This window comes from Desmodus rotundus, chromosome 4 (assembly GCF_022682495.2).
Source record: "Desmodus rotundus isolate HL8 chromosome 4, HLdesRot8A.1, whole genome shotgun sequence".
Lineage (NCBI taxonomy): Eukaryota > Metazoa > Chordata > Mammalia > Chiroptera > Phyllostomidae > Desmodus > Desmodus rotundus.
Genome location: NC_071390.1, coordinates 126,664,151 through 126,690,436, shown reverse-complemented (window position 1 = coordinate 126,690,436; position 26,286 = coordinate 126,664,151). Strand labels below are relative to the sequence as shown.

At 39.2% G+C, this 26,286-nt stretch overlaps 1 protein-coding gene across 11 annotated transcripts in view; it reads right to left on the bottom strand.

The window, feature by feature from the left end:
• RUFY3 (RUN and FYVE domain containing 3) overlaps nucleotides 1-26,286 on the bottom strand; it is a 67,645-nt gene that overhangs the window by 30,290 nt on the left and 11,069 nt on the right. For 5 of the 11 annotated variants that reach the window (XR_011651140.1, XM_071221284.1, XM_071221285.1 and 2 more), the window contains exon 2: nucleotides 6,902-6,955. The exons of 2 other annotated variants lie outside the window; for them this stretch is intronic. Coding sequence is in view for 8 of the 9 variants with exons in the window: in XM_071221284.1 (XP_071077385.1) it covers nucleotides 6,902-6,955 (54 nt within the window). In the remaining variant the exon portion in view is untranslated. Of the gene's footprint in view, nucleotides 1-6,901; nucleotides 6,956-23,098; nucleotides 23,958-26,286 lie in introns of those variants that run through there. 4 more of the 11 variants (XM_053922139.2, XM_024579686.4, XM_024579680.4 and 1 more) reach the window with 4 other exon arrangements.

Sequence of the window (26,286 nt, the reverse complement as noted above, 5' to 3'; positions counted from 1 at the left end):
CTCTAGATACTGAAAAGTGTCTCCAGGGAGACAAAATCAGGTTCTCTCCCTGTTGACAACTGCTGCTCTAAACAAATATTTAAAAAGTCAAACAAAATCCGGGTAATTTGACACTTACACATAAGACCTCAAAAGAATTACTGCTCATTATTATTTAATTAAAGCGTAAGTTAAATGGATTATTTAATGCATATTACAACATTTTTGTTGCATAGTATACAAGAGTAATGGTCATTACAAATAATTTTTTTTCCTTCTTCACAAATAATTTTAATTATATTTTCTTGTTAGGTACCAAATGAAACTACTGAAAAATAATTAGTACTTAACATTAATTATTATTTTTTAAATTTTGTAATATTGGCTACTATGAATACTATCATTAACTTAATTTGTCACAGAATAAGAAATTCTCGACTCAGTTAATTTGGTGTCTTGACTTGTACTAAAGAATAAAATGCTTTTGTGGAACTAATTATATGCCGTTGAGAAGGGCTGCAGTAACCAGAGGAGAGCATGAAGGGATCTCTGAGACGCCGGCAGAGTTCTATTCGGGCCCTAGTTATGTGAAATTGTTGAGTAGGTGAAAATTCACTGAACTGAGTACTTATGTGATCTTTTCTGTAAATTTTATACTTTGAACTATAAAAAGTTAAAGAAAGTTTTATGTTGTAAAAGTCAGAAAAGGATTTAAAAAATGCATGAATTTCATAATATCATTAGTCATACTTTTTCTATGAGAAAAAATTCACTGAAATTTTAATTTTCACAATGTTACCATTTAAGACTATTAATTTCAATACTGAACTTTTGTTCATTCATTCATTCATTCATTTTCTTCAACTAATATTGAATATATACTGGGTGTTAGATACTGTATTTAATATTGGGAATTCAGAGATAGAAGACCTAGTCTCTGACATTGAAGTACTTACTATTTATCAAACTTGGGTAATAGAGAAGCCTGGAGAACAAAGCAGGGAAGCTTACAGAGAACACTTGAAATTTCAGGATAAAATATCAGAATTTTGTAGCAGAGTACAAAATTCATATATGGGAATCGCTAAGTGCCATATATTTTACTAACAGAGGGTGAGACTTTTCAGTTCAATCTTCAGGACATTCATCGGGCAAGGAAGGGGCAGGAGCAGAGCTGTGCAGGGAGTAGAAGGGAAGGAACCGCTAGGTAGGCACAGAAATGGGAAAGAACATGGCATACTAAGAAAAATAAAACAAAAAATGCCACAGGTTTGTGATGCATGCTAGTGCTGTGGGCTGAGGTTAGGGAAGTAGGTTCAGAGAGAGGTGGCTAAGAACCTAGGTGAAGGAGTGCGAATTTTACCTGGAAGTCAGTAAAGATTTTGATGTGGGGTGTGATGTCACAGATTTGAAATTTAGACGCCATTCTAGCAGTCTTGTGGAAGACATGTTAGAAGGGGGCAGGAACTCACAGCTGAGAGGAGAATAAGGGTCTATGGCAGTAGCCGAGGAGCAATACCAAGGAGGGGGACCTGACAGAGCAGTAGGTGCTGCGTGGAGAAGAGGGAGTTAGCTTTCCGTGATGATCCAGAGGTGCAATGTCAGGATTTCAAAACCTGACGAGCACTTAGATGTGAGGGAAGGAGGAAGAACAGAGATAACTCTCACATTTCTAGTTCTGGTGATTAGATGGACGGTGGTGACAGTTACCTTGGTGGGGAACACCGCAGGGGCAGTGGATTAAAAAAAAACTTGTAGAAATGACTGTAGCTACAATAATGAACTGTATTAATTGGTTTTCCCAAATTTCTTTCAAGAATGTATGCGTCTTCATTATATCTCTTCAAGACTACTCATTTCCACGTGAAAAAATTTTTAATAAACTTTACAGTCATGTGGCTCATCTAGTTAACAGTGATGACAGAAGTGAACCCAAAGTCACAGCTAAGAGTACGAGTGAGTCACACTGTTCTGCAAACCAAACACCTGACCAAGACAGGGATACAGGCAGGGGTATTTATGTGGAAGCACTCTCAGCATAATTTTCATCACGTCATTGTAATTGCAAATTAAAGTTCAGGGCTGGATGATCACTAGCATACGGATAATGGCAGCAGTTATTAGAAAAGATGCTTTCACCAAAGGAGATGGTTTAAAGGGAAACAGGTGGACCCAGGGTTAGTGGCCCAGCCCTGAAAGCATTCCAACAATTACTGGCTGGGAACGGAACCCAGTTATTTCAGGAATGACTTATACGTTAGTAGCTAGAGCTGAAATGGATACATTCCAGAGAGGCAGCACGGGACACTGGAGTGTCCTAAACTAAAGGTCACACCCCTTAGTGCAGTATAAAATCAATTTAGTATCTTCTACATAGTAAGGTCATGTATTGTTCCCTGAAACTTTTGTTCTAGATACATACATTAATGATGTGTGTACTGACTTTTGATAAAAATAGGTTTTACAGTGGATATTGAGTCAAAAAAATTTGAAAAACTTTGGCACAGTGGGCAAGAGCATTACGCTCTGGCACGAGCCTGCTGGAGTTTGAACTCAACTTGAAGTCTTCCCAAACTGTGTGACTCTGAACGTTTCTTCTCTCTCTCCCTCTCCACGCCCCCACCTCTCTTTTACACTTCTTATTTTCAGATAATTGTAGATTCACATGCAGTTGTACAACATAATACAGAGACATCATACACCCTTTAACCCAGCTCTCCCAAGGGTGACATCTTACAGAACTAGCGTACATCATCACAATCAGGGTCCTGACATAAACTACAGGCAAGACACAGAACGTCTGCATCACCTCAAGGACCCCACATATCAACATTTGATAGTCAAACCCCCTTCCCTCCAGCCCCTACCCTCTCCTGACCTTGGCAACTACTAATCTGTTCTCCATTTCTACGGTTTTGTCATTTCAAAAATGCTACATACACAGAATCATGCAGTATCTAACTTTTTAAATTAGCTTTTTCTTCACTCAGCATAATTCATTAGAGGTTCATTCAGGTTGTTGCATGTGTCAATAGCCCATTCTTTTTTGTAGCTGAGTAGTATTTCCCTGGGAAAGTTTCTTACTCTGGAGGCCTTAGTTTTCTCATCTATAAAATAGGGTTTTAAGGATTAAACATGTTCATATGTGTTAAGTATTTAGCAATGCTTGGGGCATACTAAACGCCCACACATACAAATTTAGCTATTGAAATTATTATGGTCCTCCGTAAATGTAAGTATTACAATTTAGTTAATTTAAAATAAACCTTTACTGAATGCCTATATGACATAGTGCTAGAAATAAGACAACCTCTTAAATATGTTCCTTCCATTTTTCTAGATGGTGGACATCAAATCTTGACCCAAAAGAAATAGTTCATTGAACCAATAAGTAATCTTGATCAGGTAATACTCCATACAGCTATATTATTTTCCTGATTCAAGAAATATTCCAATTATTTCAGTGGTCAGAGAGGTGGGTAGTAATCTGGGCAACTGCAAATTCATAGAATCTGTTTATATGGCTTATTAATACGTATAGAAAGAAATTCAATATTTATAGCAAAACTAAAAATACAAATTATGCACTTTATTATTTCATTTAATCTTCATAACTTTCTATTGAGTTTCAAAACTCATAGACATAAATTAATAGCATATAATGAGATGAGATGCAAGATAACTGATCACCCTAAGAAAACACTTCATGTTCTACTGGGCAGGAGCTGTAGACACTGAATGTAAAACCAACCATCACTGTTAAGAAATCAGATCACCAACGAAAAACCTCATTCTTGCCAAAATTAAAAAATGAATCAACAAAATCTAACATGCAACTTTCTAGAGTCTGTTATTTTAAAAAGCATTTTTTTCAGGAGTCTGGGAGCTAGTGTTAACACTTCATCTATTAAAACGCCAACTGTTATAACATCATAGAACAGATAATAGTTGAAACAGCTCAGCAGTGAAGGGCTCCCAAAACAATCTGAGCCTACATACCCTGTTAGCTTTCCCAGGGTTTGAACCCAGCATCCTCCCCAGACCCTGAGCTGCTCATGTGTATTATGTGTAATTCTCCAAAACTTATATTTATTCTTGCTACAAGTACTCATTTACAAAAACTCAAAGTTACGTAATGTAGTAAACTTCTGGCACATCACATAATGAAATGAGACAAAAGCAGAAAATGATATAAAAAAAGACAAGGATGAAATGACTCCAATGTTAACAAATAAAGCCATCTCCCTTCCCCCATTCTGATTTTTATTTTTTTTAAACTACATTCCAGAAAGCCTTTTCTGTAAACAGGTTCCTGGCCAACATTACCACGTACCACCTGACTGGTAATCTAAGATCATCAAAGTATTGATACAATTCACATCTTCTGGATTTTCTATGTGGCTCCACTGTCACAGCTCATTTTACTTGACTTTTGATTTTACTTATAATAATCATTTACAAAAATGCCAGCAAAAACAGATTGAAAAAGAAGGCTGACTCTCACAGTAGGCTCGATTCTTGCAGTAGTACTTCGTACTAAAGAAAAATAGAATTTTACCAGGGTTGAGTCATAGGGAAGAATTCCATAAGGAGGGCATAGATTTGTTGGCTTTTATGCAGCATTTGTCTTTAGTACCTAGTCTATTAAAGAACTCGAAACCTTAAATCTGTCTGGTGCCCAGACAATAATAATAGCAGCTAGCATGAGAGTAACACTACTCACTGAATGAATCTGTATCCTCCCTTTTCCTCATCTGTGAACTGTCAATCAACAAAGAACACTGACTTGTTTTCTCATTGAATTATAAATAACTACTTAGATTAAAAGCAGAATCAAAGATGTAATAAAAAGATAGTTTCACTATAGAAAAATGAGATAAGACTCAGGATAATTTAGTCAATTAAAGTGCTGAAGAAACCATTGGGTAGTACTGGAGACAGAAAACTGCTTTAGCTTTGTCTGGTATGAGCATCCCAGGTCTGATTTGAATTTCAAGAAATTTAAGACAATCTCAGCTCTCAAGGACTTTATCCTTTAACTAGGATGATAAACACGCAAGAATTAGAAAACAAGTAAAAAGCCTTCAGCTCCAAGTTCTGTGGGACCTGAGTGAATGAAAAATGAATGTGGGACAAAGAGCACCTCCTGGAGCTCTCTTCTAGGCCGAAGGGTGGCGCAGTGGCAAGGGGGAAGGGAGAAGGTGAGTAATGCTCTGGGTGGGATGTCACAGGAGCACAGCAGGAGGCAGCTGTGGGCACTCATGCAGTCCGTGAAAAGGACGGATGGGGCAGAGCGGTGGATGTGTGTGTACTGAAGCTGGTGACCTTTTAATTGCCCAGGCAAAGTGCAAGAATGGAAAACGATATACTGTATTTTTCAGACCATAAGACACACCTAGGTTTTATAGGAGGAAAATAGGAAAAAAATTTTGAAGCAAAAAATGTGGTAAAATATTTAATAACATATTATTTCACCAATGTAAATGTAAACAGAACTCAACAGCAGCATTAACAACTGTTATTACTGACTTGAAACTTTAAGTATGGAAACTAATCATCAGGGAACCCCAAGAACTCCTCGTCACTACTGTCCACATTTGTGAAGCTCAGTTCCTCAGAATCACTAGTATCACTGTCTTCACTCCGTTCATAGAGGATGTCATCTTCAGAGCCGTCTAAGGCTTTGCTGACACTGTTATGGGGGAGATCTGCTGCTGGAGGGCCACAGGCTGTGCAACACTCTTGTATGGGGACAGCAGTTTTGCACAACCTGTGTGGCTCTGCAGCTGTTGCCAAATTACAGCTCCCATCATCCCAACCTGTCCAAGCATGATGGGAGTTGTAGTTTTGCAACAGCTGCAGGGCCACATTGACAGGTGACCTGCAGTGGAATTTGCCTATGTTAATGTTAATGGGGGACACACCAGTCGCATGATGGAGGCTGTCTGGGCGCCGCAGGCTTTCTTCTCCTAATGTGCCCGCACCACCTGTACCCTCCTCCCTAGCAGCGGGGACTCCCCCTCCTCCCAGCCTAGGGCCCACAGCATTGTCCCACTCCTACTGCTGCTGGCTTCCTGCAGCAGTGACCCTTCTCCTGCCTCCTGTGACCCTGCTCCACTGCTGCCCCCTCCCAGAGCGCCAGGTAAGCTACATTTGGACTATAAGTTGTACCCCCATTTCCCCCCAAATTTGGGGCAGGGTGTGCATCTTATAGTCTGAAAAATACAGTAGTAAAGTGGAGCCAAACTTCAACTTTTCTATTTTTACTTTAAAATGTGTAAATCATCTTGAGCTCCCCAAAATTCAGTGCCAATCACAGAAGAAACAATTGGTTTAGGGAACCTTCACATATTAGAACATATGTGTGAGTTTTCAAAGTTAATTTGAAGCTTCAAGCACTTAATGTCAGGGAAACCTACAAAGTAGTGCAAAATTCCAGACCAGTACTTTAGATTACCGCTGTGGGATTCACAGAAATACAAACACACACACATACAAAAATAAATATGTATACATAATAAATATGTACATACATTTTCATGAATGATAAAAAATTTACATCTTTACAACATATAAATGAAAAAACAGCCAAAGAAAAACTATATATTAATCTTGAAATAAAGTCCCTTTTGAACATGCCATTTAACAAATATTCTAAGGGAGCAATATAAACATAGATTAATGCCACATTACTTGAAACCACACAGATGAAGATTTTAAATGCAGGACTCTGAGAACCCTAATCCTGTATAAAGCAGCTATACAAAAAAATCTGGCAAATATGTTTACTGCTCCAGTTATTGCCCTGGGAAGTAAAACCTAAAGCTGACATTCCCTCTTATGAGTAACAATAAAAAGGTGGTCAGAAAATTTTTTTAAAAAAGAAAGAAAAAAAGCTGAAAGATGTTGGTGTGGCACGCACCTTCTGTATCATCGCGCATTTGCTCCACCAAATCTGTCAAATCCTCCCAAGAGTCTTTGCAAACGGCAAAAAGAAAGGAAAAGAAAGATAAAGTGTCATGCAAGCCAAGAAAGAAAAGTGCTATTAAAAACAAGGTTTCAAAAGGGATAACTGAAAAGGAGATTCCTAGAACTCCTTCCACTTAACCCAGAGATTTACAGTGAAAAGGGCGAGGAATACACCCAAGGAGGGGCACGGCACGAAGCAGGGGATCACCTCTATTAAATATATTGCAAAGCTAAGGTTAACGATCTCAAAGTTCTTAATAAAAGGAAACAAAGATTCATATACCATAAAAAAGTAATGCAGATTTTTTCCCCCACTGAAAATCAAGATTAGGCTCTTTGCATTTTAAGTGTATACAATGTTGATCTCATTCAACATTTATTTTGACCACTTCAGTGGGGCTGAAACACATGTGGAATATTGTTTGACGCAGGACAAATATCATGATGCAAACTAGTGACTCTTCTTAATAACCAAAGAAAAATCTAAGTACCTTTCCCAGTTCCCTCCACCTCCAGTTTTACCTTCTCAAAACAAAAGTATAGCAAAAGATGCTGCTTTGAAGACTGACAAAATTATTCACTCATAATTCAATAAAGACAGATGTTTATTCTATTGAAAGCATAGTACTCTATAAATTCAGTGTTTTTGTGTATGGAATATTCCATATGAGGCAAAAGGACAGGAGAGAATGTGAAGATTACAAATATAATAGATATTTCTGTCTTAAGGCTATAAGATCACGATCTATTCTGAACCTATAGAAAATTTTTAAAAAGTGGATTAGCTTCATCCTTCGATAACTCTGAAACTATTATTACACACAACTGCAATATTCATACTTAAACTCACTAAATCATGTGACTTTCACAATGTGTAAATACTTAGAAAATAAAGAGAAGTTCTCAGGATGAAGTAGAATAAAAACGAGAAAATGGACAAAGACTATGTTGTTCATGGTAAACCTTGCTTCTTGAAAAATTTATCACAGAAGCCAGCGTAGGGCCTGAAGCCGTAATCTGGAATCATCATCTAGGAAAAGAATTTGTCATTGTCCTACTGTCTCACTTGTTTACTAAACAAAGTGCTTGCTTTCTCATGTCATATAGTCAGTTATCCCACAAGATGTACAAAGAAGATACAAATATGTAAAAAGTAAAAATTTAAATATAAATTCAGAAAACAGGGAAGCAAAGGGGGATCTAGCGATGCTGAGGTGACTGAAGTGGAACTTTTTGGAAATGATATATATATAGACTATCGGTTAGGTCAGACACTGAGGGCAGGTAGTATAAAAAGAAGGCAAGCATCTATATCCTATTATACTTACATGGCTTCCCAATTCAAAAGTCTAGACATCAATAACTTAGAAAACCAATTACAGGAGTACAGCACAGAGAACCAGGATTAAATTCCTCCTTTCATCAACATCCCAAGCAAGTCATTTTACAAACACAGGTAGGAGGAGCGCATGGTGGTTCAGAGAACAGACTTAAGAGCAAGGCACTTGGGCTGGCATCCCAGCTCCACCCCTTACTGGCTCTATGGCCTTGGTCAGGTACTTCGTCTCCTTTCCCTCAGCAAGTTTCCTTATCTGTGAAACAGAGAAAAGAACAGCACCTATCTTATATATGCAGGGTCATACATTCACAGGAACGCACCCTTTTACAGTCATATCAGTTTGCTCTACAGATGTGTCATGTGACCTTGTGAAAGTCAGCAAGGGGAGTATTCCTATTTCACTCTTTATTTCCTTGAACTGGAAACTATAATTGTCAGCTAATGAAGTAAAGGTCTACCTTATTGGAGGAAAATATAAAGATCCTCCAACATCTGTGCAGAGCTCTGGAAAGTGAATTTCCAGGTAGCAATGGGTGGTAAGGACAAGGGATCTCTCCGACTTTCCCCTTGGCATGTCCCATCTGGAGTGCTTTTCTGTTCCATGCAGACATTTTATTTTCGAAACAAAATTTAAAGTTATAAATGTCACAGCAATGGAATCATTTAAAAAAGGCCCTCCTCCCCTAAAAGGTAAAAGGGATATCTTCTCCTTTTAAAGTTGTTCTCTGCTTTACCCTGGCAATCTCAGGATTTTACTGTAATAAAGAATGGGCACCATGCTGAAGGATTTATAAAATACATTTTAAAAAAAATTGCCCTCTGGAGTAACTTCAAATTATTAAAACAACAAAAATGTTTCTAATACATGAATCAGAGAGGTGGGTGGGTGGCATCGACAACCCTTGTATCCTTCCAGTACATTTCATTTTTCTAAGGAGAATACTTTACTGCCTTGAGAATGTTTTGCCTGGTCTAAAAAACTGTATTAACTTTAATTTTTCACAAGTTGCAGAGAAAAGTAATCTAAAGGCTTGCTAGGCGATATAGAAGACAGGACTGGATTACAATTTTGCTACAGATCTTGCATAATTCGGAGTTGTCCCAATCAGAATCGTGTGCATCAGTTCTCACTCAACACACCTACTGGCGAGAAAAGGAGCACCCAGCTTAGAAACGCCAGGAGCCTGGTGATGAGACATCAGTACCTCTACGCCACTCCCCACCCCACACTTGGAGTGGAGTGGTCAAAAACGCTGCACCAAACAGACTGCAATCTTATTTTTAAGATGCATATGAACAACGACATTTTTTAAAGTCATGAGATAAGGACAATAGTGGAACTGCATAAAGACCCCAAATTAGGAAGCACAGTCTTTTGAGGTTCACTCAACTATTTTCTTGACTATCTTTCTGTTTCAGGTCTAACAATGAACAGATCAGCAGACTAATTTATACAGCTCTGAAAATATTTAACTAGGTTGTACTGAGAAACATTTGTTCTTCCGGTAATTCCATGGTGACTCAATGACGACAGCAGAGGGCTCTGGCAGACGGGCCGCGGGTGTAAGGCTCTTACACCGAGACAGACCTGGGTTGGTGGGCCTCTGCTCTGAACAGGGCCTTGGGCCCTGGTGAGTTAGTTCTTTTTTGTTTCGATGAGGAACTGGCTGCAGCTACTTCCCTCTTGAGAAGCAGCACTTGAATGGGCTCCAAGGACCTCTTCATTGTTTATAGACACATGGCTGTGAGATCTCTCTTCTTCTTGGCATGTTCTTTCTACAGGAGTATTATTACTATAGAGAACAGAGTTACAGTCAAGTTTAGAGACAAATGTAACCAAGTTACACTACTGCCTTAAGGCTAGGTGCTTTTTATTTAGAGTGCTACTTCTTTTAAAAGTTTAGGACAGTTTCTTGAGGGAAAGCCTTCCTGAAGCCCCAATGAGATATGACAAATAACTCTTTGAAGGACTTTGTGAAAATAAAAGCTAACAAATTCAAAGTACTTAGCACATCATAGGTACTCAATGTCAACTTTACCGTTGACAAGACCCCAATGTGGCCCTGTACTCAAATCTGGCTACAAACTGGCTTCCTCTGTTTGCCATAATTATTCAAAGAAAACAGAGAGAATGGGATTTAAAAAAAAAAAAACTAAACTAAATATTGAACACAGGGAAAAAAATAAGTCAATGTCGACCACATGACAAATTGTACAGCTGAGATACTGTTAAACTAACAATAATATAATCAGCTTGGTAATGTGATAAAAATTAACAAAGGAACTGTCAAGCTATTTTAAAGAAATTCTAAGAGGTCCTGTTCTAATAAACCACTAATTTAGTCCAAGGTCTATCTTCTCCCCATCATATAATAAATAAAAAAATATCAGCAAAGAAATACAATGGTCCTAAAAAAAGTAACACTGTTATTCTGTTATTATTGTGATTTGTAATAAGAAATATATATTTGGTTTTCGTCCCCCTTTTCCTGATGAAAAGGCCCCTGAAATTCTTGTAAATCCCTGAGTGATAACAGCACAGGTAGTATCTTTTGTCTGAATGAGGCAATTCTGGGTCAGTACTGAAGGCTTCCTGGTGAGGGCTAGTCCCCCAAATGCCCAAGCCATACTTAGCAGCTTGGAACTTCCAGTCCTGCCTCACTTCTCTAGAAAGGGTAGAGGGACTGGAAACGGAGTTTATGACTGAGCTTGGCGACGCGAGGAAGCCTCCATACAGTCTCATCTGTGTGGGGCTCCAGAGTGTTCAGGTTGGTGAACACATCCACATACTGGGAGGGTGACCCCGACCGATTCCCAGCGACAGAAGATACTCGTGCACTTGAGACCTTCCCAGACCTCATCCTATGTGTCTCTTCATATGGCTGTTCATCTGTATCCTATGTCAAGTCCTTTAATCAACTGGAAAATGTAAATGTTTCCCTCAGTTCTGTGAGCTGTTCTAGCAAATAATCAAATTCAAGGGGGAGGGTATCACAAGAAGCTCTGATTTGTAGCCAAGTAGGACAAAAGTTGTGAATAACCTGGGGGCCTACTGCTTTTGATGGTCCCATTTTGAGCATCATGGGACTAAACCCTCAACCTGTGGGATCTGCTGTTATCTCCAGGGAGTGTCAGGCTTGAGTTAACTTGTAAGACACCCAGCTGGTACTGCAGAATTGCTTTGTGCTAGAAAACCCCCCAGACATTTGGTGAGTAGAGTGTCAGAAGTGAAGCGGTCCGTGTGAAAGGAAAGGAGAAAGACACAGGAGTAGAACTGTAGGTTTTTTCAATGTAGTTATGGACGTTTGAGCCATTTAACATTTACTGAGCATGTATGGTGAGCAAAGGGCTTTCCTACGGCAGTTAGTACGGTTAGTTTGCACAGAAGTTACAAAGATACAATGTTCACAGACACTGTTCTAAGGAGAACTAGGTAACGATGACACAAGGTCAAGTGGGACTGGTATCGGAGAGAAGAGAGAAGATAAAATAGATTCCTAAGGCAGGTGAGCAGAGGCTAGAGACACTGGAAGGCTACGGCAGAGCGGGGCAGAGGGGGACTGAGGGGTAAGGAAAGAGGGCCCTCATTTGCAGACCCTTTGCCCTTTTGCCACAATGGCTGCACTGGAAGGGACAATGCCCCTGATACGCCTCAGCGGGGAGCTGCTGCCCAGAGGCTGAGGCCTTATGGGACTCTCCCGTGAAATGCAGTACTTCTAATACACACCCTAAGTTTTACAGCTCTAGGGGAAAGAATAAAGAAATCTCAGCAGTCTTTTCATCCCAGAAAGCAAATTTTAGCAATCTTAGAAAAGTGAAATTTCTCATTGTACATTAACAGTAAAACTCATTCTCTTCTGCTTTGGACAATGTCACTAGCTTAAAGAAAAAAAAAACAGATGTAACAGTATCGTGCAGTTTGCAGTTGCTCAATCAACCGTCCTGGAAACCACAACTGTTTCCTTTGGAAAGTTCAGATTTTAATACAGTGTGAGAAACCACAACCAAGACAGCAGTGAAAGACAAAAATGAGTTGCAAAGAAGTGGCCTATGTGAAAGTTCATCATGACACCATGCTATTAAAATTAAAAAAAATGTTCACGGCAGCTTGGAAATGTAAACAAAGATTAAAATACATTACTATTTGACCCAGAAATTTCACTTCCACAAGTGAAAACTGGTAAAGTGTTCAAGCCATAAGCATAATGATGCGCCAAAACTGCCCGTGGCAGCCGAATTTAGAAACAACCTCAGCATCTGTGATGAGGGAGTCAAAGGCATTATGTCACATCCAAATAACTGAAGACAGTAAGCAAGGTGATACAGATTTCTATTCACTGATGTGGAAAGATAAGCTTGTAAGGGAACTAACTCTGTGTGTATACATTAAAAAAAGAATCCGATTACTAAATTGTACCATGGTTATAGATAGGTGCTAGAATTTTTGTATTATTTTGCATATTATACTTAAAAAAAACTTTATTTATTTTAAGAGAGAGGAGAAGGGAGGAAGAAAGAGAGGGAGAGAAACACCAATTGGTTTGCCTTTCGTACATGCCCCAACTGGGGACTGAACCTGCAACCCAGGCATGTGCCCTGACTGGGAATCAAACCGGTGCCCTTTTGCTTTGTGAGACAACACCTAACAGAGCCCCACCAGTCAGGGCTATTTTGTATCTTGTACTTTTCTGTATTCTGTAACATTTACAACCTTCCGTATAACTATAAAAATAAAATTGTTTTCATTAAAATACATACATAACAATACTAAATGTATTTCTGAAAGAACCCAATTATTGTCAACACACTGACATAAACATTTCATTTTAGGAATCTTTAATTATGATGAAAAACAAATAATTACTTAGGGGCCATTTGGCAATAAGTTTGCTTCCCTGTTTCTCAATACTTTTGCTTCTGGCTCATCAAACCTGTCTATGTGTTCTCTGGAGAAGTTCATAGAGCAAAACCTACAAGGGAACAGATTTTATATTTACTCCCCTATACTCAAAAGCAACTTCACAGTAGTCCCAGTGGACTGGTAGGGGGGTTGGAGAAAGCAGAATGGAAAATCGTGCCCCTTTACACTCTCCTCTTTCCCCTAAAAAAGAGGCACTGCCACAACCCCCAAACTATTCAGAACCACAGCTGAAGAGCAGAGAATACTGTGGGTGACTCAGATGACAGCATCTGCTCTCTTTCCAGATGCATCTCACAGGCACCCAGCCTTGGGAATCTGGCAACTGGAATTCCAATCTGAGCTCCATTACTGAGTAGTAGTTATCTAATTTCATACAGCATTCACCTTTGAAAAAGGATAAATGTCTGTGATTAGTTTAGGACAGATGACTTTCTGGTGTTGGAAGCTGACAACCCAAGAAGAGTTAAAGTGAACTCCATTAAGAAAGGCACAAATTAAAGATTAAAGTAAAACCTCCATTCTAAGAAGGTCCAGAAAAGGCTCATCAATAGAAAGATGGTAAGGCTCCGTGATTAATGACAGTGCATGAAAGTGGACACCAATGCAGGAGCACGAAGGAGGTGGAAAAACTGAAAGTAGACCTCAGGTGGGGAGGAGATAGCTGATTTTAGAGAGAACATGTTATAGGAAGTCTGCTCAGAGGCACCGGGCAGCTCTTGTGTGGTTTTAAATATGAACGAGGGTGCAAATGCCACTCTACTAGTATTTCTTTCCCTGTTTTAGAATTTTATAAAATCCCGGAGGAGGTGGGCAAAACTTACCTTGATAGGGTGTCTAGCTAGGCTACACCCGGAGCAGAACAAGAAGGAATGAACCTTGTCCAAAGAACTTTGCTCCGTGGGCGTCTGAGATGGAATTAAAAGCTACAACCTTGCTTTGAGAAGTTCACAAAGATCGACTTGTACACACAGAATCACAACTCAGAGAAGTTGACAGTAAGTCGGAGGCTAACTGGGCTGGTGGCAGCAAATGTTCCAGCAGTCTCACCAAGGGCAGGTGACAAAGGAGACATGCCATATCAAAAGCAAAGAATGACATGATACTGTAAAAAAAAAAAAAAAGGATTCCTGATGACTCAGATGACTCAGGTTTTATTTTCTGAACTCTTAGGAAAGGAATAATCAAACGCTGCACCGACTACACCCAAGTGTAGACACCGCGGGTTGCTGTGTATACTGCACGCAGCACTTGGGCAGCTTTGGACACAAAGCGTGGCCGTCGGGAGACACAGGCCTGTGACCTGAAGAACCAATGTCTACTAGACATGTTAAAGAATTATGTTGGACAGCGAATGTAAAGCAGCGGCACCGCTTCTAAGTGACTGCTCCTGCTCATGCATGTGTGAAATGCTGTCACAGAAGGTGCTTAATAAACGGGGCAGAGGGATGGGTGATTGTGCACCTACAGTTTCCAGAAAGCCTTTTTCTTTTAAACACTTGCATTTTTCCTGATTATGCTCATATATGAGTATGCTCTTGTAGAATACTTGGAAGACATAAAGAAGTATAAAGAATGTCATAAAAATCACCTGTAGTCCCTGTCCGGAAATCATCACTTTTTACATCTTTGGTACATTCCACTTCACTTGTGTGTAGGTGTACCCACACTGATAACAAATTATAATCATAGTGTACATGTGGCTTGGGAGACAGCTTTTAAAACGTAATGTATTCTAAAAATTATCCTATGTCACTAAATATTCTTCCTCAACACCATTTTTAGTGCTTGTTGTATTGATGTTCTACAGTTTACTGAACAATTTCCCTGGTAGGCTATTTAAGTTGCTTTTAAGATTCTGCTACAATACAACATAATACTATGATAAATATATTTACACAAACTTTCCCCCTATCTCTCTGATTATTTCCTTAGGACAGATGTCTGGTATAATCAGTGGGAATTAATTTTTTAAGGTTTTTTTTTAAATTAGGATTTTATTTATTTATTTTTAGAGAGAGGGGAAGGGAGGGAGAAAGAGGGAGGGAAAAACATTGACTGGTTGCCTCTCACATGCCCCCAACTAGGAGACTGGCCCACAACCCAGGCCTGTGCCCTGAGTGGGAATCAAACCGGTGACCTTTTGGTTTGCAGAATGACACCCAACCCACTGAGCCACACCAGTCAGGGTAATTGTTTAAGGTTCTTGATTCACACTGATAAAGCAATTTCCTAAAAGGCTGTACCAACATATGCTCCCTGACCTGAATCTTCTCATACTTTCATTAGCAATCAATATTACTCATGGATATTTTAAACAACACATTATATTATACTAAACTGCTGTTTTCTTAACAAGATACAGTGTGTCTAGAATATGAGGTGAGTAAAAAGAAACAAAACATTTAAAACCTAGAAACCATAAGTTGTGTGCAGTAGGGGGAGGTTTTCTAATAACCTTTTCTTTTAGAGTGAATTATTTACTGGGGTCACGGGGCACTGCTGAGTTCACCTAAAGCGCGCTGGCTGTCTACCGTGAACAGTACACGGCACTGTGAGGCCTTCTGAAGAGGCATCACACAGGCGAAAAGACGGTCACTGGAGAAGATTCCAAGTGCACTGAGTCAAGTGACGCAGACAGTTCCCAAGGACTCAGGAGCTGAGGGAGCTGGACTGTTGGAGACAGCCTCGTGCATGAAGGGTGTCAAGGGTTTTCCCTCTTCCTGATTTAACGTCAGCACGAAGACTCTCAGGAGGGAGTAGAGTAACAAGAATAACGAGGGTGTTGGTGAAGTGCAGAATCAACAGATGGCTGGCATAGGTAAATACTGAGAAGGGAGTTTGAAAAACGTTGCAGAAGCAAGATCACCCAAAAGGGCACAGGAATGCTTGGTCAAAGAGTAAGAATTCAATTTAGTTACCACCTCAAACAGTCCATAATTACAAACATTACTGCCTCCACACACAGCTTCTCACATCGCTTTTTCTGTCTGCTTGAGAACACTTTAAAAACAGCACGCAAGGTGCTGTCGGGCTCAACAGTGTGCCGCTTTTGCCGTTTGGCAGCATCTGCACCCCTGTGAATATTTTCACACACTTTATCAGTGGAACAAGGAAAGGAAAATAAGCGCAGAAAAAGCAAAAGCCTCCAATGATTGATGGCAATCACCAAGCAAGTCCCCCAAATGGTATGCTTTTGGGCCTCATTCGGATGCTCACTGGCCAATTCTGTGCTCAACTGTGTATAAAACTGCTGGAAATATGTCACCAGAGACTGGGAAGAAGACCTTCTTATTACATAAAAGTCTACTGTTGGACTTGTGTTCAGTGAATTCTGCTACAGGAGTGCTACGTCATGGGTTGAACCATGGCTGCCTGAGGTTAAATCCTGGCTCTGCCACTTACTGTACGTCCTCGATGTCAATTTGAGCATCGCATACTTATTATTTTCTTAGTAGGGGAAATATATGCTTGTTATCGAAAAGATAAGGTATGATTCACACATAAAGAAGTGAAAACAGAAAGTCTGATCGCAAATTTATGTTACTGATATTCAATATTAAGACTAATAGTTATTTTATTTTTCTCTTAATTGGGAGAAATGATTCTTATTATATCTTATATGATTTAATAGATTCATATTTTATTAAAGTACAGAAATAAATGCACACACATTGTGAACTTAGTCACTGTTAAAACACTTCAGATTTTAATGTTAAAAAATTAACATTGCACACACCCAGCAGAGAGAAAAAAATCTTATATCCCTAACATTTTGTCCCTAGTAGAGCATGTGATCAAAGAGGTGAAAATTTAATGGAGAGGAAATTCGGAAAGGGGCTGAAAATACACACTGCAAACCTTTGGGCTGTGGCGGGCATCTGGGTCTCTGCAAGTGCTGTCTTCCTGCCTCCCCCACAGCACGCCTCCAGCCAGCGCCCAGACAGCTCCTGCTCAAACATGGCTGCAACGGGAAATCTTCCCCGGAGCTCCCTCAGATACGATTTTTGGTTCTATAGCCTTGCCCTGCAAGGATTACCGCTGTAATTTTTGAAGTACCCCACCCCACTCATCGGTTAAGACCCTGTGCATCTTTGAACAGCTGGTTGGTCACCTGGATGCTTCCTTTGGCTGTAAGTTTCCCAATGTGCACAATGTTGAAGGACATCACTAGAATTCCATACAACCACAGTGCTGTTTAAAATAGCCTTGAGGGATGAAAAATATATTTTCTGAGGGCTACCAAGAGGTCATTTAGCAAATGCCTCAATTTGCATATTTTGTTTTATAAAGTATTCCCATTCATTTAAAAAGTAATGCAATGTGAAATACTCTCAATTATAAAATCTAGTGTGTCATTGCCAGAAAATAGTTCTGAATGATTTAGCACTTTGAGTATATATGTTTTTTGAGCAAGATTCCTATGAGTGAGCAAAAGTGAGCAGTTTGGTTCATGTACGCATTTGTGATGGTGCTGTTTGAATTCATGGAGAAATCTGTGACAGAAAGTGTTTAATGGCTACAACCTAAACGATGAATGGCACACACAGAGGACCCAGCTGGCTCACTAGGCTGTACCTTAGGACCTAGCGTAGAAAGTATGAGTGGATACTAAAATATATGCTGAATGAAGGGATGATACTCTGATTTTATGATAAAAACTGCATTACTTTTTTTCTCTGGGGGTTCTGAAGAACACTAAGGATTCTTCCCCCAGAAAAAAAAAAAACACACAGATATAAGATTTTACATATAATTTTTAGGATCATAGATCCCAGGAATAAAAGCCCTGCACTAGGCTGTAGTGAATTCATGCTATGAAGTTTCTTGGTAAACAGCCATTTGGCTCTACCTACCAAAATGCCCACTGGGATGTTCACCTTTTTCATTAAAACATGTGCAGTTCCCAGGCAGCATGGGGCTATACTGCATGCAGTGATATTAATGAGTGAAAGTACCTTAGTAAATGTCACTGGAGTTACCTCAGCACCAGACACTTCCCATAGTCACTGAATAACAAACACCTTTCATTTCATCTGCAGGGGATTTTTCCTAACTTAGATGCTATCAGTACAGTATTCCCTGTTGAATGGAAAAAACCTGATGCCGCTATGTGCAAAAAAATGAAACTCGATCACCAACTTACACCATACACAAAAATAAATTCAAGGTGGATAAAACACTTAAATATAAGTCGTAACACCATAAAAGTCCTAGAGGAAAACATTGGCAGGAAAATCTCAGACACTCCACGCAGCAACATCCTCACAGACACGTCCCCTAAAGCAAGGGACATAAAGGAAAGAATAAACAAATGGGACCTCATCAAAATAAAAAGCTTCTGCATGGGTAAAGAAAACAGCATTAAAATAAAAAGAGGACCAATAGTATGGGAAAACATATTTGCCAATGATACCTCAGACAAGGGCCTGATCTCCAAAATATATAAAGAACTCACACGACTCCACTCCAGGAAGACAAACAACCCAATTAAAAAGTGGGCAAAGGACTTGAACAGACACTTCTCCAAGGAAGACATACAGAGGGCCCAGAGACATATGAAAAGATGCTCAGAATCACTAGCCATCAGAGAGATGCAAATTAAAACCACAATGAGGTACCATCCCACACCAGTCAGAGTGGCCAACATTAACAAATCCACAAACAAATGTTGGAGAGGATGCGGAGAAAAGGGAACCCTACTGTTGGTGGGAATGCACACTTGTGAGGCCACTGTGGAAAACACTATGGAATTTCCTCAGAAAACTAAAAATGGAACTGCCCTTTGACCCAGCAATTCCGCTGCTGGGATTATACCCTAGAACCCTGAAACACCCATCCAAAAGAACCTGTGTACCCCAATGTTCATAGCAGCACAATTTACAATAGCCAAGTACTGGAAGCAACCTAAGTGCCCATCAGCAAATGAGTGGATCCAAAAACTATGGTATATTTACACAATGGAATTCTATGCAGCAGAGAGAAAGAAGGAGCTTATACCCTTTGCAACAGCATGGATGAAACTGGAGAGCATTATGCTAAGTGAAATAAGCCAGGAAGTGAGGGACAAATACCATATGATCTCACCTTTAACTGGAACATAATCAATAGAAGAAAAAAGCAAACAAAATATAACCAGAGACATTGAAGTTGAAAAAAATCTAACAATAGCCGGGGGGGAGGGGGTGGACAGTGGGAAGAGGGGATTACAGGAACTACTATGGAGGACACATGGACAAAACCAAGGGGGAGGGTGGAGGTGGGGGAGGGAGGGGGGTTCGGCTGGGGTGGGGTGGAGGGATGGGGAGAAAAGGCAGACAACTGTAACTGAATAACAATAAAAATTAAAAAGAAAAGAAAAGAAAAGAAAAGAAAAAAACCTGATGCCAAATCTGCCCATATACTGTCCTTTGGGAAAAGTGATCACTCTTTGAAATCCATGTCCCAGTTCCTGAGAAACAGGGTTGTCCTTTGGCAACTAAGTAGTTCACACGTTTCATAGCAGCCTCTGACATCTTTGTTTCATCTCTTTACCTCGATGGTGAACTCAGGGGTAAGGGCTGTCTTTCTCAGTCCCATGCCCAATGAACATCTGATCAACTGACAGACCAAAACACATTCCTTGTGTGTAGTGCAGTAGTACTACTGCACTCACAGATGTTTCAGGTAAGCTCTCTCTTTATACACTACAGTATGAATGCCAGATATCCTAAATGAACACTAGAACAAGATGCACCTGCCAGGGGAAAGCTGCAGAGTTATGCAGTGACAACATGTGTGAAGTAGGCCACCACATACAGTTCTCTAACCCTCAAGTCAAAGGCGTGAGCAGAGGTTCTCTTCTCAATGTGCCTGTCCAATATTTTATTTCTTCGTGGTCTGTCTCTTACTGTCTGTATTTGAGAAGGAAGTTTTCTAAGCCGAAAAGGTAATTTCAAAGCTTATAGTTGTCTTTGTAACAAAATGGCATATTTTACTCTGTTAAACTGATCATCTTGTATCACTTCTCAATATCGGATTCCCCATCTTTAAAAGAAGGTAAATAGGAAAACAAGTTTAACTTGTTAACTAATACCTGAATTTTACTTTTATAGAAGTTCAGGTAGGACAATGCTAAAATATGAATTTAATATTTCTACTAATATTTACCTTAAGACTGTTTCAGAAGGCTAGATATAAAAACAGAAATATATATTAAAACGGTAATATATTTAGGAATCTGGCTTAAACTGTGGCACTTCAAACTACTGCTCCATGAGTAACTATTACACAAATAATTAATGTTTATAGGATGCTTTACGTTAATTATCTCATTTAATCCTCTTAACTTACTATCAGCTTGGCCAGCTGACCTTAACACTGTTTGAAATGCACTGTCCGTATCTGCTTGGCAATCACCTAGTTATCACACAAGGTCCAGCCCAAGTCTCCTTTACTGGATGAAGCCTTTCTGCCTCCCTGTGTAATCAGTCCTAGGCTTTTGTCTCTAGGGGAAATCTACTTAAAAATATTTGCTTCAGCTTTTTAGAAAAGTGTATTTAAAAAAAAGAAAGAGATAACGTCCTTGACCAACAATAACCATTAAAATAATGAAGTGATGTTTTCATTCCCACGTATTTAAGGGTTAAGCTGGGCAGGAACTCTGTTTTCAGAAAACAAAAGTTGGAAACACTAAAGCTTCTACTGCTGAGGCTACAAGTATCTTATCGTTTTAAGAGGGTACATTACGCTTTTTTGCCTACTTCCCCGTGTGGAGGTCAGGAGTCCCCACTGTAGGACTCGTGTGTGCAGATGTCTTTCCCTCTGTGGATGGGCTAGGCAGTATCCTATGAATGCTCCTGTGTGTGCAGACACCAGGTGCTCCCTTTTGTCAACAAGGTGAGATTCACATTATCACTGGCCTGCTGCTTAAATGCTGATAGCTGAATTAAACCTAGCACTGTCACTGGTATTAATATTAAAGCAGACATTTCCTGAGTCCAAATGACTGGTTACACATCCGGTGTCAGCCAGTGGAGCAAGGAAATAAAGGCTTGTAAAGGACCACCTGGTTTCCTAGATCACTAAAGCTACAGAGGCTTTCCTAGGCCTGGGCTTCCTTCTATTATTTCCATTTCTATCCATTTGAAATTCCTGCTTCTCTTGCCAAATTTAAGGCAGAATTCCAAAATTTATTGTCAGCATTTCTCTCTTTCCCTCCACACCCTCTATAATTGGTTCTAAGGGGTTGGGAACTTTTCATTTGTCTCTTTTCCTTAATCAAAGGATGCGCCACTTAGAGTTTAGGTTGTGAGTCCTCATAAATTTTGTCACAAGTTTCTTCATTACAAATGCTACATAAACTGAACAGCTCACTTTTGCTCACTCATAGGAAAATTGCTCAAAAAGCAAATATATACTCAAAGTACTAAAATTTTTCAAAACTATTTTTGAGACACTGCTACCCTGGATTTTACAATTAAGGTACTATTTCATATTGCGTGACTTTCAAAATGGATAGGGATATGCAAATTGAGGCATTTGCTAAAAGACTTCTTGGTAGCCTGCTAAAAATGTATTTTTCATTCCTAAAGTTTGCTTTAAACAGTACTGTCATTGTATGGAATTGAAGCTGATGTCTTCTAACGCTTGTGCACATTCTAAGACTTAGAGCCAGAAGTGTCCAACTGACAAACCAGTTGTTCAAAGATGCAGAAAGTCTTAAATTAAAACTACTTAAGCGTTGCCCTTAAAGACATGCTTCAAATCAGACTGCTTTGTGTTCTGTGATGTTAACCCTCTCTAATACTTACTCAAGGCCGAGTCTAACTGGGAAAACAAAATTCTTATCAGACACAATGGTGAAATCTGAGTCATGATAAGATTGCAAGGCAAGGTCAAGGGCAAGGAATCACTGTTTCCTAATGCAATCTGCTACGTGCAATTTACCTTCTGCCCTGTTTTGCAGATGATATGCCTAAACATCAGGAAGATGTTTATGAAAAATTTATCTCATATGTAAGTATTTCTGTCTTTATTATTTTAATGATACAGAACAAACTAGCTAAGAGGCCACTACTATTTAAAAAACAAAATAATTAGGAGCTATGAGTCAAATTAATTCTTTCTTATTATATTATTAAAATTAAGGGGTAGAAACTGAAAACCTCTCACAATTTAGAGAGGTTTTAGGAGAATGTGACAAGTCAAGAGACCACAAAGGTCTCAAAGATACTGACAGTAGAAATTTCAAATAGGTCATCATAGTTAGCATAAATAACTTACAAAAAAGCAATGGCCAAAAGATTCCACGGGCAGGGATAACCTTATGAATTGTGTTTAACCTTTTAAGGCATTATGCTTTTTTAAGACTCCACATGTAAAACTGCTTTCTCATCTAACCTAATAATCCATATTATTAAAGAAACAATGTTTGACCAAATATATTTCTAGATATCATAGCCTGTTTAACAGTATATCCTGATGATACGATACCCCTCGAGTGTTTCAGCTGTATCATGCACTATTATAATCATGCTGTCTCAACTCATTCTAATAAGAGTCACTGCAATTTCTGTAATAGTTTAGTATATAATCAAAATTAATAGCTTTTTCATTATCAGTTAGGGTCAGATGTGGTAAGTGACCTCAAATGTTCTCTTTAGAGGCTTAAAGACAAAGAACTCTAGATAAGCACCAGCATGTTTTGAAAGGATACCTCAGCGGGGCAGGGAAAAATATTCAGTTCCCAGTGAAGTAGAGGAGGGGGACTGGGTGGTAGGCAAGGAAGAAAGGTTTCCAGCGTTGTTAAGAGTTTGGATGCATGGGTTCTCCCTACCTGTCCCTGACCCCCCCAAGCCTGCCACAACAATGAGGTTGCGGGAGAGACGCGAGAGGACAGGGTCTGACCATACCTTCGTGGGTAGGCTCTGGGTCGGGCGTAAGTGAGATGTCATCCAGCTCTCGCAGGCAGAGCCATTCTCCATCCATAGACACTCGGAATTTGCAAAGGTAGATGGTCTCCATGGCAGCCTGTGTGATCTTGTCAGTGGTGGGGGTTGGCATATCGGTCGGAGGCGTCAAAGCAGACATGATGACTCAGCTGGGACCCCAACACACACACACAAACACACACACCTGACAAAAAGAAATAAAACCGCCTCACCAACAACCCCCAAATCCAAAGCTCTGGAACAAAGCACTTGAGAAAAGGGGTTGGGAGGTTAAAACACACACACACACACACACACACACACACACACACACACACACACGGAAAACTATCTTATGGTTTAAGAACCAACTATTCAAGATAATTCTCTACTATCTTTTCTCATAGACAGTTCCTACCACATAGCAAAATAAAATGATGCTTATCTTCTCCCAGCGTCTTGCCTTTTATCTTCCCTTCCCTACCCCCTTCTTATACAGCTGAGCTATAGTCTTCAAATCCTGCACAGCTGATGCCGCCTTAGCTGGCTTTAAAAAAACTGGCCTCTGCATGTATAAATGAAAAATCCTTCTTTGTGCAGCAGAAAAAATACAAAAGGAAAAAAGTGAACAAAAAAAAATAAACCAATATTTTCAATTTAGCTTAAAAAAAACCCCTCAACTGCAGAAACCACTTCCAGAATCAGCTCAGATGAGCCGGGATGCTGAGTTCTGACAGGATTGGTTGTGCGCAGTAAGCAGGGTGGTGACCAAAATGGCTGACTAATGAACTGAACTGAAAATTCAGGCTCATGTGACCAGCTGCTCCGAACGCAGGGCGAGCAATTCCCAGGATGCTTTATAGATGTTGCTGATGCAGGGAGAACAATTAGGCTGCTCGCTCTCATCCTGCACAACCCACTTCCAGACTGTGCTAGTCAAACTGTGATCAGACATAACACAATGCACAAACCCTCATCAATTCCCCTCACTTCGGGATAAAAGAGCTGGATAACAGGAGGACAACTGGGCAAAACTACACAGTGAAGATGGTAAGAGAGGCAGTTAGATTAATTTAACGAGCACATAATTAACCTCTTATCTTTTACCCTTGTATATCACATCCAGCTATTTAAAATTATTTACTCTGCTGAAGGTGGTGTTTTAAGAAAAGCTAAAGCAGATTTTCAATTTAAATATTATGCTCTCAGGCATTCATAATTTCCTTCTCCAAAGCAGAAAAACCTGACATTTTAGACTTGACAGAAATGCAAGAAAAAAATCCCTTGAAGTTAAAAAAGTAAAATCCTTGCCAATTAAATGCCAACTTCACCCCTACTGATGTTGCTATATTTACCAAGTTTCTGTATTAAGCATGTATTGTGTTTCCAATCAGAAGATAAAACTATATTATATTTTAAAAATAATCTTATTCCATAACACTCTAAAGGCACATTTTCCTATTAAACCAGCCAACCAACTCACCCCCCCTCACATATCTATATTATTCAAGGAGATATTTATACCTTGCTTTCTGAGCTACATAAATAACAAAAATATAAGGACTGATAAAGATTTTAAAAAAATATTTTGGATCATTGAAAACAAGTTTTTGTTTTTCCTAGTTAAGGGTCTAGTTATAAAAGGGAACATATAACTTCAAGAAATATATCCCAAGATGATTTATTCCATTCTAGAAATTTCTTATTAGAGGGATATCTTGACTTATTAATTTCTGAAAACTAAAAGAAAAAATTCCGTAAATGCTTCACCCTGATGTGAGATTAAGCTCAATGAAAAAATGCTAAGAGCCAGATTCTGCAGGTAAACAGCAATTTTCATGTTGTTAGATGAAGGCAAACTGGCACAATGTAAGAATGCACATGTTTAAGTATATGCATATTTAAAATTAGGAAGAAAATCATTAGGTTACTAAGGAAAAAATATTCTAGGTTTAATCATTTCTATTTAAATCTCTTCCAAAATTATCCTACATCTGGACCCAGAGCTATTCATTCATTCATTCATTCATTCATCCAATATTCACTGAGAGTACTCCATGCTGCCAGGCAGCGATCCAGGCATTGGGCATGAAGCAGTAGGACAAGATCACTTTCTGGAGGAGGCAGAGTTTGTAAATTCAAATACTGAACACAAGCCTTCATTTAATACATGCACATTGAATTACAGTTTGATTCCTTTCTAACTAGACATATTTCCATGTTATACATTAAAGCTGAAAGGGGATAGTTTATAGTTTCACTTTAAGCCGTGCAATACTTCAAAACATAGTAAGTACTCATTAAAACCTTTAAGTCAAACTGACACTGAATAGTTCCTGGAACCACAATGCCAAGCAGGTTTGGCCATCTGTACACATGACTGATACATTCTTAAAATATAGAACAGAAAATACATAAATAAAGCTGAATGCTTTGGGACTGCCTGTAGTCTACCCACACCCAATTCAGCCCGCCACAAACCATGACAAACAATCTTTCTACCAGCCAGCCAATAAGCATTTCCTAACTCCTGAATAGGAGATTCAGGTTGATTACAACACACCAGGACAAGAACATCTAGGGTAATAAACAGAGAAACTTGGTTAACTTTCCTTCCAAAGGCCCTTTTCTTCAGTTAGAAGACACACGGAGGAAAGTCCAAAGCAACTAAAACTTTTGTCAAGGAGAGAAAAACCTGCCCAAACAGGTTCTCCTTGAGTTTGCCGGAGCTATCAGTTTGAGGAGGCGTTAGCAGCCATTTCAGAAATAAGAACCGTGGGTGGACAGGAAAATCTGTATTTCTACTATCTAGTTATACCTGTTTGCAGGTAATCACCCTTGAGTCTTCAGGATGAACAGTTACTCATTGTTCGTAAGTAATGAATTTACTACATAAAACAAGCACTATTTGTAGAAGACTAAAGAAATAATTCTAAATATTGCTTGGTACTGTTTTTACATGGGGGTCTTTACCAAGTACACACATTAGCTTAGACTATAAAGGTAATATTAAGTCATCGGTAAGACATACAAACCTTGAACTTTTTTCTCTTAAATATACTATTTATAAGATGTACTGAACTATTTTCTCACTTAATCCCACTTGTTAATAAAGACACATATTTGTAAAATAGTTGTGAGGAGCCGGTACGCAGTCTGGGGCACTAAAA